The 14,706-nt window shown below is 38.5% G+C and overlaps 1 protein-coding gene across 1 annotated transcript in view; it reads right to left on the reverse strand.

Moving 5' to 3' along the window:
* PTEN (phosphatase and tensin homolog) overlaps positions 1 to 11,145 on the reverse strand; it is a 33,759-nt gene extending 22,614 nt beyond the window's left edge. The window contains exons 1-3 of the mRNA XM_009275068.1: positions 10,925 to 11,145; positions 7,403 to 7,447; positions 2,122 to 2,165 (exon numbers count right to left, since the gene is read on the reverse strand). Coding sequence (XP_009273343.1) covers positions 2,122 to 2,165; positions 7,403 to 7,447; positions 10,925 to 10,986 — 151 coding nt within the window. The 5' untranslated portion in view covers positions 10,987 to 11,145. The remainder of the gene's footprint in view (positions 1 to 2,121; positions 2,166 to 7,402; positions 7,448 to 10,924) is intronic.
* Positions 11,146 to 14,706: the final 3,561 nt, after the last annotated feature.

A 14,706-nucleotide genomic window follows, 5' to 3' on the forward strand; every position in this document is an offset into this window, starting at 1 on the left:
ACATGGAAGATCCAAAGACTCCCCAAATTATCATTTTATGTGAACTCAGAGATGCCACTTTTTGCAGCAGATGTAAATGAAAGGAGGAATTTATTTAGAAACGCCTAAGAAAATAAGCTGTTAGGAGATGCTGTGAATTTGTCCGTACAACTTTGAGTCTATCTTAACTACATCCAGTAAGGTTCCCATGAAAAGGATAGACAGAGTAGTCCTGAAAGAACAGCCTGAAAAATCCCAAGTAGTAACAGCATGCTGAAGATGCTCTCCAAGATTTGGGATCAAAGGCAAACCTTGCGGTATTTTCTTCAAAGATGGAATGAGGAGTAGATGAGATGGGTGCCCTGTGATGGTGCAGAGGGATTAAGAGTCAGAAAGCAACCTTAGGGAACATTAGTTGCACAATCTTGAGCTTAGAGGGTGCAGGTCCTCCATGGATTTTGGTACCTAACACTGGAGCACACAGCATAGAGAACGGTTCTGATTACTCTCTCCAAGCTCCTAGGCGTTGCAAGAAAAATCCCATAGCACATAAAGGGGTGGGGGGGGGTGGGGGTGGGGGAAAGGAAAGCCTGTGGCAAAGCAGAAGGCAATTTCCAGCATGGAATTACTTCAGAAACTGCAAAAACCCTAGACAGAAAGCTAGCGTCCAAAGAAGATTAAGAGCTTTCAACGTTTGGTTTTGAATTTGATGCAAGAGCATCCAAGTTGAATACTGAACCACTATGGTGTTTCACGCTAAGTGCAAAAATGAGAAGTTCCCTTTGAAATTAATTCACTTCATAAGATTTTAAAGTAGAACTGTTGTTCCTCTGCTAAGGGAAGTCCCAAGTCACTGATTTGGTTATCTAAGGTAACTAAGTTGGGGATGAAAAGAAGAAAAAAAATGCAACATGTAGCTCCCTACAACAGTGTTGTCTTATGCAGAAGAGCTGTGAAACGTGCTGTCACAAACAACATTTTGGGCTGGGATTGACTGTGAAGGGATCTGAGCACCCCCATAATATAAAGCATAAATTAAAGCAAGGATATGCTCTGGACATATTAGAAGCACGTCTTTTTCATTTATGCCTTTTCTCCTCTTACCCAAAGTATTGCTCAAGCAGATCTTAAAATACTTTTTTTTCTGGCTTGTATGTATTGAGTGAGGTTTCAGGACACTGTCGTTCAACATCGTAAGAGCAAATCAGAAGCAAAGATTACTTCAAAATGAAAGTTTCAGTCCTTCTATATTCAGACATTAAAGCAGCCAATTACATTTTGGTCACGATCTAAACACCCTCTTTACAACTAGAGGGATGCTTTAAAATAATAATAATGATAATGATGATGAAGTTGAGCCCTTGCTATGATGTAGTATTAGCCCATAAGGCCAAAATTTATTCATTTCCTATGATCACGTACACACAATTACTCCTTAATCTACCCAGCCATTCTGAAGCATTGCATGAAGAGGAACTATAAGCTCTACTACTGTGCACAGAGATGTTCCTCTGCATAAAGAATAAAGGTAAATCTGTATTTATTTATTACCTGGGGAGTTAATACTAACAAAACAGTTACATCAGTTTCCACTCACCAAGGGTCTGATCAAAAGGAGCCCCACTGGTTCTGGTAACTCTGCAAAGTGTCTTAAGAACCAACTCATCCCAAAGCGGCATCACGTGGGAATTTTTTTTTTTTTTTTTAAGCAACTGAAGGTTTGTTCCAGATCTTCAAAAAGTAGTTTTATATGAACAGTAAGTGGCTTAAGTGTTCTCCATTTTTATTTTAAGTGATGCTTCTGCATAAAACCCAGACTTCTCTAAGCTTCACATCTAAATTTTACAGTAAGTTTGCACACTGAATTGAACAGAAACTTCTATATAACCCATTCTGCAAAAATTTTTCCAACAGTAGACTTCTGATTTTCATATTAGATCTTGATCTAGTTAACTGCCAGGAACATACTTTTTTGAAAGCATCAAGAATATAGCAAGTTTCTCCAATGACTCAAAGCAATCTGACATCATTCCTTGTGCCCAAATCTCCTACATTACTATTCATCAGCTCCTCCTTTATACCTTCATCCAGAAACACTGAAGTTTAAAAGAGAAGAACACATACTAGACAGTAAAAACGTACCTCTGCAGTTAAATTTGGCGGTGTCATAATGTCTTTCAGCACATCTAAAAAGGAAAAAGACAAGAGTTCAAGACAAGTCTCTGAGGCACTCCCAACATCTGTCACACCTTGGAACACACAGATCAACATATGGGAAAATCATGTATACCCATCACCTTCATAATTTAAAACTATAGCTAGAGGTTACATACAGGAAAACTGTTTTGTTGCAGGTATATAAAGTTGCTCACTAAAATATCAGTTATTTTACTGAAAAACAATTATTTACCCTATGGCAACTGTGGTCCATCAGTATGTTTTAGTCAGCGTGACTCTCAATGGAGACATTCATGCAAGTGATACAATACACTATTACTTTTTAACATTGTAGTATTAACAGCTCCAGCCACTTGAGCAGCTTTACGCTCCCACATAAACACATAAAGAGTAGATGGCTATGACCTTCACCCCACTGACTCTGAATTTGAACTCAAAACACATGTCAAGATGCCTCAACGACAACATGGGGGCTAGGGGTGATGGGGATCACAAGGGCATTTCAAAGATCCTCAGCTAGTGCAACCTAAACAAGCATTCTTCCTTCAATTACAGGAATGCAACAAAGCCACCACAGGCAACTGAAAGCACCTCTGAAGATCATAATGGAGATCACTTGTATCAAGCAGAGATTGTGATACTGCTCTCCAACTTGGCATTTGTTCTTGAAATTAGGTGAACTCAAAAAACCTAAAAGGCTAATCAGCCAGTTTTCCCCTCAAAGACCCTGGAAAATGGCATATTTCTGAAGACTTTGGAGTTGCATCAATGTCTGTCTCACCACTCCGTAAGAGACCCACTCTAGCTAGCTGGTAGCACAGCAAATCATACTGTATTAGTCTTGCAGGATGACTTGCCTAGGGACAAACATCAGCAAGCAGATATAAACAATCCAATCAGTAGGGCTCTAATACAGCCAAAATGGCATGCTGTAAGGGAAGCTAGATCAGATGTTGGGGGTAAGGGGAAAGAAGGCACGAAGTGGATGCCCTCCGTAACTTTCCATGGAGTTGCTCTCTGCAGGCAAAATGATGCTCCTCTACACGATGCAAGTGAAAATGCAGTTCAGAAAGGAAAATGAGAACAATCATGCCTTGAAACAACAGGACTCCAGGTTGAAACACAATGATTTGGAGTCATTTCAGTAGACAAAACACACCTAGATCTTCTATTCTGATTATAACCTGTACTCTTCATAGGGTTCAAAAACCCACACCAGTTTCAGGACTGGCATGAATTTATCTTTCCTTAGTAGGTATGACTGCAGCCTTTGGAGCCATATGGAGCTTACTTGACACTTTCAGACATGCAAACTTTTAGGCTCCTACTTGTATGACTGTTGCACATAACTGGAGCCTTGCATGTGCTGCATTGAGCTTTGTCCACGAGACTCGTACACCAGGGATAGAGGCAGGTCTGCTGGGCTTGCACATGCACTCAGCGCTTCCCTTTCTCTGAATTCCAGAGCCTTCTCGACTCTAGCCTCTGTTAGGGAAAAGACTGGCAGTTTTTACAGCTCTGATCACATTACTGACACTTTCTCTGGGTCAGAAGTGATACGGCGCAGGTTGAGCTGGCAGATGGGACTCAAAAAACATTATCTGCACTCGAGCCTTTGAGAAGAAAGGTTAGATGCAGTATGTACACCTAAGATGGAGTCACCACTCCTGGAGCAGTCATCAGCCATGCTGGGCAGAGCCTGTAACAGGCTAGTCAGCATCTGAATGTTGGAAGTTGAGCCTGCTAGGAAGCAAAGCAGTTAACACAAAGCATCTTATCCAAGCAAGTTTCCTTCTTCCTTTTAAAGAAACACCCAGTTCAAAGGGGTAGTAAGAGATGAAAGTCTTCAAAACATTAAAAAAAAAAAAAATCTACATATGGGCAAAAAAGCCGTCAGATTTTGAAGTTTGAGACAGTATCAAGTAGAATACCATAAGGGATAAAAAATAGTTTTGTTGATACCAAGGATAGAAACTGAGCACAGAACATAGCCATGTCACTCTTTATGCCCTCTTATGGGAGCTGTACAAAACACAGGGTAAATGCAGAGCCCCAGACACGGCTGTACAAAATATACTTCGCATTTCATGACACAAAACACATGTATCTGCAGCAGAGATCCCATCGACATACATTTTGGGGAATGCTTCCATTGCTTAGCATTTCAAATGCATTTTTTTTTAAACACTATTAGACCTGTAAAATGCAGTCAGATCTCCAGGCTTAGCATTAAATGCATTTTTTTTTTAAACACTATTAGACCTGTAAATGCAGTCAGATCTCCAGATGAAAAATGAACTCTTTTTTTTTTATAGCGAGTTTAAAACAACCCAGATCCTAAGTGCTGCAAGCCAGGCACCTTTTTGATCATAACCATGATCCCATTGACGACAAGACTATAGGCTACCGAGAAGATGGCAGCCTATGCCAAAGCCCAACCCATGTACACAGAGGTACAGAAAGTATGCACATAAAGTCCACATTGTTCATTATAGCTCCTTTCTTTAACTATCTGCCAGTGGGACAGTTAAAAGAATTAGACTGAAGAAGATGGAGATTATTACAATAGAGGAGGTACCAATTTGTCAGTATGTGAATTTAGGAGATGAAAGTGGAAGAACATGTTAAAATAAAGAAGAATACTGAAGAAATAGCAAAGGGTTAAAGAAACACATGAGAAAACCAACACAAACAAGAAACAAAATGAAATTGCTCAAACATTCACTGGGAAGTTAAAAGCCAAGATGTGAGGATGAGGCATAACTGACATCATTTAAGCATCAGTTCAGAAAAATCTCTCTAAATCCTTTTAAATAAAACTGCTCAATACTCACATTATTATCAACTTCATATAACAGCTACCTTAAGGGAACTCAAACCCCATAACAGTGTTTGAAATAATTCTGAATATAATCACATAACTCCTCTGAACTCCCACCTCCTTCTTTTAAACACAGACAATAGGTTGATTATTTACGAAAGATCAGCTTAACCTAAAGAGATGCTGTTCTCCGAAATACCTTAAGGCTGCAATTTCTTCCCGTCTCACGACCGAACATTGCAACAATTCACCTAATGGCATTTATGTACTTAACGTGTGTATAAATTTCGCCCACCTAAAGATAAAGAGATAAACTGGCCTCTCTAGCCAGAGATACACAGCTTAAAAGCTATGCTTTCCAAGCTGTGCAGTAATCACTGGAATCTTCATTTGCAACTGATCCATGTTTTGGGGAGGAAGAAAACCCACGCAATTTAAAAGGACATTTTCTCCTGCAAAAGTTTTCATCTGAGGGTGAATATAGTAATTTAGGAAGTTTCACTTGCGATTGTTTTGAAAGTAGCAACAAGGAAAATCGATGGGGGGTTCTTGCACCAAAACCTGGAAGTTAAAGTTTTTATATGAAGAACTTGGAGACAGAAACTTTCGGCACACCTGGACAAGTTCTTTGCACAGTTGAAAATACATGTATCGGCAACATAAATGTCAAAAGCATTTGTCTCGTCACAGTTCTTCTCACTTAAAAACTTTATAAAGTTGTTCCCATGTAGGGTTGGGGGATTGGTTTTTGCTTTTTTCTAAAGTAAAATGAGGTTGGCTAGCATACAGCAAAATGGAAACTTTTCAAGCACCACCTCCCTGAGGAGCTACTTGCTAAGATGCACAGAAGTCTTACTAAACTCTTATTTTCTGACCAAGCCTAGAAGTTAACACACAGCAACCTATTGTTTTACCTGTCACCTCTCAAGCCAATTTGAAACAAGATCAGTATCAGGCAGCTCAGCAAACCCTGATCTTAAAAATAATATCAGAGCCACACTTCACAGAAGCTGACAGCTGAACTCAGCCCCAAGAAGCAGGACGAAATTAAGTTTTATCTGTCCTGTTCTGCTTTGCTCCCCAAACCAAGCAGAAGCTCTCAGGAGGCTTCAGGGGGGTCTAATAAAACCACGGTAGTTAGATTTTACAGGATACAGCCCTCTAGCACTGAGCTCCAGAAGACTTCAAAGGAAGATATCCAGAAAGTTACCTTTAGAGAGCTGCACCTACACACAGAAGGACCTATCAGCTATTCTAGGAAGCACTGTCCTTTCCATCCATAAGTACCACCAAGACAGCATTTATTAAAAGACTAACATTCTGGAGAGCTTCTAAGCTGGAGAAAATAATTTTGTTACTGAACTGTATGCTAGGTGTCCAATTAGTTTATTTTAATGCATATTTTATTTACATATCTTTGTCTGTCCCATCCTACCCCAGACTTTACAGAAAACTTCAATAACCAGTAATCAACTTCTCAGCTTCTAGCATCACTTTGCTCCAACATTTGATAATGTCGAGAGCATCTTCCTGTTTCCAACAGGAAACAGTTGCTTGATGCATAATCCTTCAACTAATTTAGAGCCATATTTAAGTACTTATTTTTAATGACTGACAGACTACAATGCAATGCATTGCCTGGATTTCCATACTACAGTAATTTTTCCATTAATTGCAGATATTTAGAAACATATTCATTTAAAAAAAATAAAGCCTTAACAGCTCAGAAAATCAATAAATCTTCAATTTAGATTTCTGGGAAAAAATGAGGGGTAGGAAAACCAGGACCTACTCTTCAACATCAGCTGATACCACCAAATCATATATACAAATGAAATTAGCCTAAGCTAACATATAAAGATAATCAAGGCATAACAACAAAAAAAATCCCTTCTGTAACAAGAACAGCTTTCTGCATAACTGAATTTTCAGAGGAAAACATTACACTTACAAAAAGTGAGAAACCATCACATTACAAATTGCTGCAATAGCTTTTTCAAAGTAATAAACAGGGACAGTCAAGAATAGTGAGGAAGCAAACAGAACCTGGGTACCAATACAGTTCGATACAAAAAAAAAGGAAAATATTAATTTGGCAATTTCTTCACTGTGGACATTAATACATTAACAGAAAGCCTGCTGTGAATTACTTTTCACTTTTTAATCACATGGTACAAGCTCCAGATGGGCTAGATGCCAAGTCATTTAAAAGCATTCAAGTAATATGAATACATACCAGCATTTCATTTAACCTCACTCAGCTTCTCTAAATGAAGTAACAGTGCTCTCAATCAGGCTTAATTGTTTTAAGAAATGTGCAAATCATCTCTAGCTCTACTTCAGTACAGCAACAAGCCACTTTCACTCATAAGCTATTTTTAGAACTCATTATTTTGGAAAATACATCTCTAAGAGCATACTTACAGATTGTATATCTTGTAATGGTTTTTATGCTTTGAATCTAAAAACCTTAAATAGAAAAAAAAAAAGGCATATATTAATATACATTGCAATAATGGTGACCTTAATTTGCAGCATCATTAAAGCAGCATTCAGCATGTGCAGTTCTGCATTCCAAGTCCCAGCTGGCCCTGCAGTGCCTCAAAGTCAAGGAGGCACCGTGTTGCAAACCTCACTCATACAAATAACCCAGTAGTATGAATAAGACTACTTATGCAACTGAGGAGACCAAGACCTGACCTGCAACTGAAATAGTTATTGTATGGACCAATCTGCACTGATTTCTAAGATACCTGCACATTAATATATTAAGCTGAAGAAGGGTTGTTTATTTTTAAAAGCAGAAAGCATCGATTACACAAGGTATCTGTAAACACTTACCTCCAATTTAATCACCTATGCAAAGTATGTTGCCACAGTGGTATTTCCAATAAAAAAAGCAGTTAAAATAACTTTCGTATTCCAGTTAGAACAGACAATCATTTATTTTAATACCAGGTTTTTAAAATGGCCATTATTTGCCGCTGAAGTCTGAGGGCAGTGCCCGATGATATTCTGGGTTCAGAAAGGAAAAGGAAGACCACTATACTTTTTCACACTCATTTCATTTTCATGCTCACTTTGTAACAAAAACTTCCCATACAAGCCTCTGAGAGCCAAACTGCAAACATGATTCATCAAAATTGCCGTGATTATATATGATGTGTCACCTGGCAACATTCAAGAAGAAATAATATACAAATGTTTACACTTAACATCATCAACAGTGTGTATCTGCACATCAGCCAGAAGGAATTTAATTAGCCATGACAGAACATGCTGTTCAAATTGAAAAGAAACACTAGCTGCTAAAATCCTGGAAAGCTCAAGCAAAAACAAGCTCTGGTTATCAGTCATAATATTCCAGAAGAACCTAGAAGAACTCTGTGGTTAAACTGATGCGTTAAAATAAGAACAGATGTGAACGCTCCTTGTGCAGCATTCAGTATGAGATTCCAATTTCATCAGCAAAATATTTCATGACTCCCACTGGCGCCCCTGTTGGCAGACTTCAAGAGATTAAGGAAGATGGTGGACATGGTGATTTGTCTCAGGAGATGTCACCGCTTGTTTAAAACACACTGGAGAGCAAGGAGAGCTGACTCCGCTTCTGCCAGTAATATCCACAAAGCTGAGTATAAGCTTTCATGCAAGTATTTTTCTAAGGACAAAATTCCATCCAAAACCTTTCAAAGCATCAGTCACAGGAGACAGCCAGCAGACCAGGTTGTACTTCTCATACAGTATTAGCATTAAATTTGTCAGGATAACAGCTATTCAGAAAAAGCCCACTGGCATATCCTGGATCAATACCAATTGCTCCAGAGCTCAAACATGTTGAATTTCTGCATAAAAAGATCTTGGAAAAAAATTCCGCAATAAAAAGACAACAGGAGCAGATGAGGACCTGCTGATTGCAACATGCAGAATGCTGCATGATCACATTTTGTGTGTTATTCTCGTTTAAAAATAGGGGGCAACAAACATAACACTACTTTAGCATCCAGTTCCCTACAGCCATTTAATTTACATCTCTCTGTATCTTAATTTGGTTGATTACACTTTTAGGTGATCACTACTCCTTTTGATCAGAGTGTTTATGGACAACTTAATAATTATACAGTCATTCCCTTTCAAAAGTCTAATTTACACATATCTACATACTTAACCAATAAAATATATTTTCCTTCATACAGAAGCAACTGAAATCAATGCTGTGAATGGAAGATGGCCTTCAAAGACTACTGCCTATTATTATTTATTTGGATTATTCCCATGTCACTTATTCCAAGCGCAGCCTTTGCCCCTATCCTACAATTTCTAAAGGTGGAGTCCATCAGGGACCACATATTTCACATAGCAGATGCAATGCCTACATCAACTTAATGAAAAGGTGGCTCTGACTGCTGGTAAAGAAAGATGGCTAGATAGTTTGAGTTTGTGGGACAGCCCTGAACTGTCCCAAAAGGACAGCAGAAGCTTTTTCTTGTGTGCAAGCTGTGTGCAATGATATGATTAGAAAACACAACTTCATGCCTCTTAACTATTCTAGCAGACACACACACTCTGCAAGAATATTTACAGATTGCTATGTTGAACTTCACTGATATGATCAGCTCTGGAAAAGTGACTTGTCCTCACTACCGCATGACAGAACAAGGTCGCTTCTGCAAGCCTGGTCAAATCCAGCTTCTGACATTTTCAGTGCTATTCGTGGATAGCGAGCTTCATCATGATGGTTAAATATGCAAAAATGAAACCCCCTCGAACTCATCTGAAGCTAACTGCAGCTGCACAGGGAAGTTGCTGCCTCCAGATGACTGATTCTCAGTTGAGGGTTACGATTCCTCCCAGCGTGGGAACTAAGGGGCTGCCTCAACTCATTTCTGTACAAACCTGGATGCAAACAATTACCAGTGAAATTCAAGCTGCACTAATTCTGCCTGCCAACAATTACGAGAAACTTTCTGTGGCATCTCAAACCTGGGAGCAGCACCTCCTTGCCCAGACACATCTACTTCTAACTTCACTGCATAATCATGCCCCTTACTGCATTATCCCCCCATCCCCAAACATCAAGTCTCTTGGAGAGCTACTGAACTTAGGACCTCAAATGCCCAGGATCTCAAAGGCATCACGCATGACTTAAAAAATCAGAACTTAGGATCCTAAAAACACTAACATTTGGCAGCTTCTGCCAAGTATTTAGTTTTTAATGCAGCCTCTCACACTACATTCTCCAGGTAGGGTGTGACTAAAATTACAACGATGCTCCTAAAACACTAAGTACACCTTCCACAGTTGTATCCAGCAGTTCAGAGTAGATAACTTTATTTGATGTTAAAAATAACAACCTGTAGGTTTTTTTTACAAAGCGTGCTATAAAGCATCACCAGCAATAATGAATTTTAGCTGATTTTTCTCCTCATCCACAATTATTGAACACAGCCAGATGTAAAAGCCTTTATCTAAAGTCACCTATAGTCACCTATATTTACTACTTCAAATCAAAATTAACTTCTCAAGCACTTGATTTATCGATAGAAGAAAGGATATGGGCAAACATATTCTGAAATGCCATCAGCTATCTGAGGAAACACTCAACACTGAACAGAGGCATGGATTGACATCTTTCTAAAAGCAAAGAACCTCCTTTTACTCTAGCACAATTTACTGAAGTCAATTTTTCACACTAAAAAGCAGACTACATGCATTTGAGATCAACCCAGAACAGCAGCCTGGCCTAAAATTCTTGCAAAATATCATTTTCATTGTTTCCAACGTTCTTCAGGAAAGCTAATAAGGCAACATCTACAAGATGCAAAAATCTTGCCGTTTCTATGAGTCAGAACACACATCCTTTCCTTAGCAGAATATAAATGAGTGCAGAAAAGGATACTTATGTTTTACAAGAAAAAGTTAAGGAAAAGAAAAATAAAAACTTACCTTACTACATCATCAATGTTGTTCCGGTATACTCCTTCAAGCCTCTCCGCAGGAAAACCCATAGCAATTATGTTTGGATAAATATCTGAATATGCAAGTTACGGAAACATTTGTAAAGCATGTGAAATTTCTACAATAGCATTAAATGGACATTAATTAACTGTATCAAAGTCAGAGCAACAACTCTGACTCCCATATGTGAACAATTCAGCTTTATATATGCAGTAATAAGGGATCTTTTCCAAAAAAAGCTGAGAAAAAGGTTGGAGGAGGGGGAGGAAATCAGGAGGGAAACTTTTGAAAATACAATACTTTGACCACAGCCACTAGAACAGAAATCTCCTTACCTCTCAAACAGGTAACTTATTAGAAGTCTATGCTATTGGGCAGCTGATGGTTAACATCCATTAGAAAGGCAATCCACTAGAAAAGCAGTCAAGTAATCCACTCCTATCATACATCATCGCACTAGAATCACATAGATGCTACATACTGGTCTTTCTCTACAGTTTGAGTGGCATTTTAAATCCAATGGGAAACTATTAAAATAATCTTGTGCGACTAAATTTCAAGATGTTCCAAATTAAAATCCATGTTCAAGTCCCCAGTGATCCCAAAATAGGTATACCATGCAAAACAAACAAAAAAGCGCGTTTCAGGCATGCAAGCCCTAGCAAGGCTACATAAACACTAATGTTTTTATCACTTTCTATGATTTTTACATAACAGACCACTACAGCAGTGGCTAAGGTAGCTCTGAATGCCTAAATGTAAGATATTGCAATAGACGGGAATGTACAGATCTGAAAAGGATTATCTTGTTTATCAAAAAAACAATTCCCCATTTCTGGAAAAATATTCTAGTTTCTTATTCTGAACTACATGTAATTCACTTGCCAAAAGCTACCTGAGATAAAGAAGTTAGGAAAAGTACCTCTTAGCAAAAAAAAAAAAAAAAAAATCAGTGCTAAGGAAAAAGGCCAAATAAGAAAATTTTAAGTTTACACCTAGAGCCAATGTAGTAAAGAATTCACAACAAATTGCTAGAAAATTACTGGTATTCATTTTCCTGGTGGTGTAATGATATATGGATTTTTTTTTTTAAACAGAACTCAAGAAAAGAAAGCACTCCCAAGTTTTAAACATTATTAGAAACGATAATGTAGTGAAGAAACTTCACTGAAAAGCAAACAGAAATGAAACTAGCAGCTTGAAAACAGACCAAACCCTACCGCATTAACATACTCCTCCTCAAACTAATTTTAGAAGGAGTAAGAACAAAGCATGATATGTTTGAAGTTGGCCCTGCTTTAAACAAGGGGGCTGAAACAGGTGATTTCCAGAGGTCCCTTTCAACCTAAATTATTCCACAATTGTAAGAATAGTTTTTATTTTTATGGTTAAAATATAACAAAGCTCCGAAGACTAATCATCAGAATGGAAGAAACTGCAGCAGCTTCCAAGATATTAATATTCCAGTTACTTGTACACAAAGAAAAGCCTGAAGTAGGATACAAACTACTTTACTCCATCCTTGCAGAATTCCCACAAGCATAAGTACTCACAAGGAAGCAGCTTGGACCAAGTTCTGCATTGACACAATTAACCAGAAGACTTAAGAAAAACATTAAGAACTGAATACATGGAAATAATGTTTTCTATCCTCAAAACAAGAATTAGCATTTACTATGTTGTAATCCAAGTATTAATATACATAGGTCTGCTTGGACTATTCAAAAGATTATTTATGCAGACAATGAGAAAAATATGAAAGCTTTTGAGAAATCCAAATAAATATCTATAGCTGCCTTAAATACAGACACTGAAAGGGGTTCACATCTGGTTTCCAATTTATTCTGTACTTGCCCAAACCCTAAAAATAGCTTATCTTAAAAAAAAAAAAAACAACGATTAAGTTGCTTAACTTTCAAAGCTTTTGATAACTTCAGATACTATCAAATCACATAAAATCTTAAACTTTGAACTTCACTCTGAACATATTTTACTCTGCAAGCAGTCCACACCTCTTTGTTAAATTAACAAAAGGCACTACATAATTAGCAATGTATTTACTATTTTATCAGTTACTACTTGCCATAAGCAGAAGAAACTGGTTATAAATCATGTGCACCTGCTCTACGCCTATTAACAATGAATTACCAGCTACCACACCCCATCACTCCCTCCTCATTCCAGATTTCAACCTGACTTCTACCTACTGCCAGTTCTAGCATTTATACTCAAAAGCACCTCCTTTTGCATCCTGCTTTAAGCAGGAAGGCTACATAAATTACCATAGCAAAATAATCCAGTATATTAGCCTGCTTTCCACAGCACTTCTCCGTAGAGGACAAGCATTCACGCTAGCAACAGGGGTAAAATAAATTCATTTTGACACACCACATCAAAAAACCCCTCAGTTTCAACTATAGTATCACCCATGAGACAGATGCCCAAACTTCACCAAATTCCCATGTAACTTGCTCAAATTTCTATTTGCAATCGTGAGCTTTACTACACATTTTTTTCCATGTGTTTCAGCCTGCAGTTTATGTTCAGATGCTTTTTTTCTGCTGTTGGCTTTTCCTCTCCAAGAGGCTAAGAAATGAGATACCTTCCAGGATTCCCAGCTGGTGCAAGATGGAAGCGAAGCAGACAGACACCCCAAGTGAAGGAAACAGAACATCTTAACAGCAGCGTTTCCAGTTTGCAGGCTCACAGACTTGTCCAAACACCAAAGCCTCAAAACACACAGGCAGAGAGAGATAAAAAGTTCCAAAATAACTGGGGCGGTCTCGCGCTTTTGGAAAGTGCGATCCCCTTTTGGCTCCCGCATCTCACGTGACCCCTTTTCCCCTCCTTCACTCCTCAAGGGCAATGCATGAGCAGTACATGCACAGCCTGCATGCATTTCTTGTTTTAAACAGGAGCAAGTCAGCAGAATTGAATGCTTAAGCTTAACCGTGCATCGTTACAGGTGCATTTTTAAACCCAGAGCTGGTATTGCAAAAGGTGTTCCACAATATGCCAGTAAGAAAATGGAAAAAGAATTCAAATGGGTCAGGGGGAGGAGAATATGGATCAATTTACTGATGCTGATTCAATAGAAGTGTTGTATGCTCTGTGGTTTTGCAATCTGACAGCACAAAAACTGAAGTGCTGCTGAAAAACAAATATCCAACAGTGAACAGGGAGGGGGGAGGCACTGTTATTAGAAAAACATGATTGTTTTTTAAACGGGCAAGCCAATTTCTCCCCCACCTAAACATAAGCATCCTGAAGTACCTTACTTATTTTCTCAAAGTATTACACTGGAATGCAATTCACATGCCACTGCTGACTCACTCTTCTGTCTGTAACAGATCTGGCCTTAAAGGACACCAGCCACAGTGAGCAAACGACACCTTTCCACAGCACGTGTGCGAGGCTGCAGGCTTTACCTGCACCAAACAAAAGCAAGAGACAACTATGACAAATGCATTCGTATTGCTGGTGAAGATCATTTTGTCTTTTTAATACATGCTTCTGACAAGCATGCTGAAAAAGCACGTTGCTTTGAAACTCTTTTGTTGGTTCAAGCAACTGAAGAATGCCTTTTGCTTTAAGGAGCAACATAAGATGGAAGAACAGAGTGGAAGTGCTGTTGCTGTTTGCACAGATGATGTAAATCTCTGAGCAGAAATAGCAGTTTTGTCACTTAATTGAAAAAGCTGCCATAAAAACCAAGCTCTTCCACCCTTTCCTCTCCTGTGAAAAGATGCAAGATCTGCAGCAAGTGAAGG

The sequence above is a fragment of the Aptenodytes forsteri genome, unplaced genomic scaffold (assembly GCF_000699145.1).
Source record: "Aptenodytes forsteri isolate BGI_AS27 unplaced genomic scaffold, ASM69914v1 Scaffold320, whole genome shotgun sequence".
Taxonomy (NCBI): Eukaryota; Metazoa; Chordata; class Aves; order Sphenisciformes; family Spheniscidae; genus Aptenodytes; species Aptenodytes forsteri.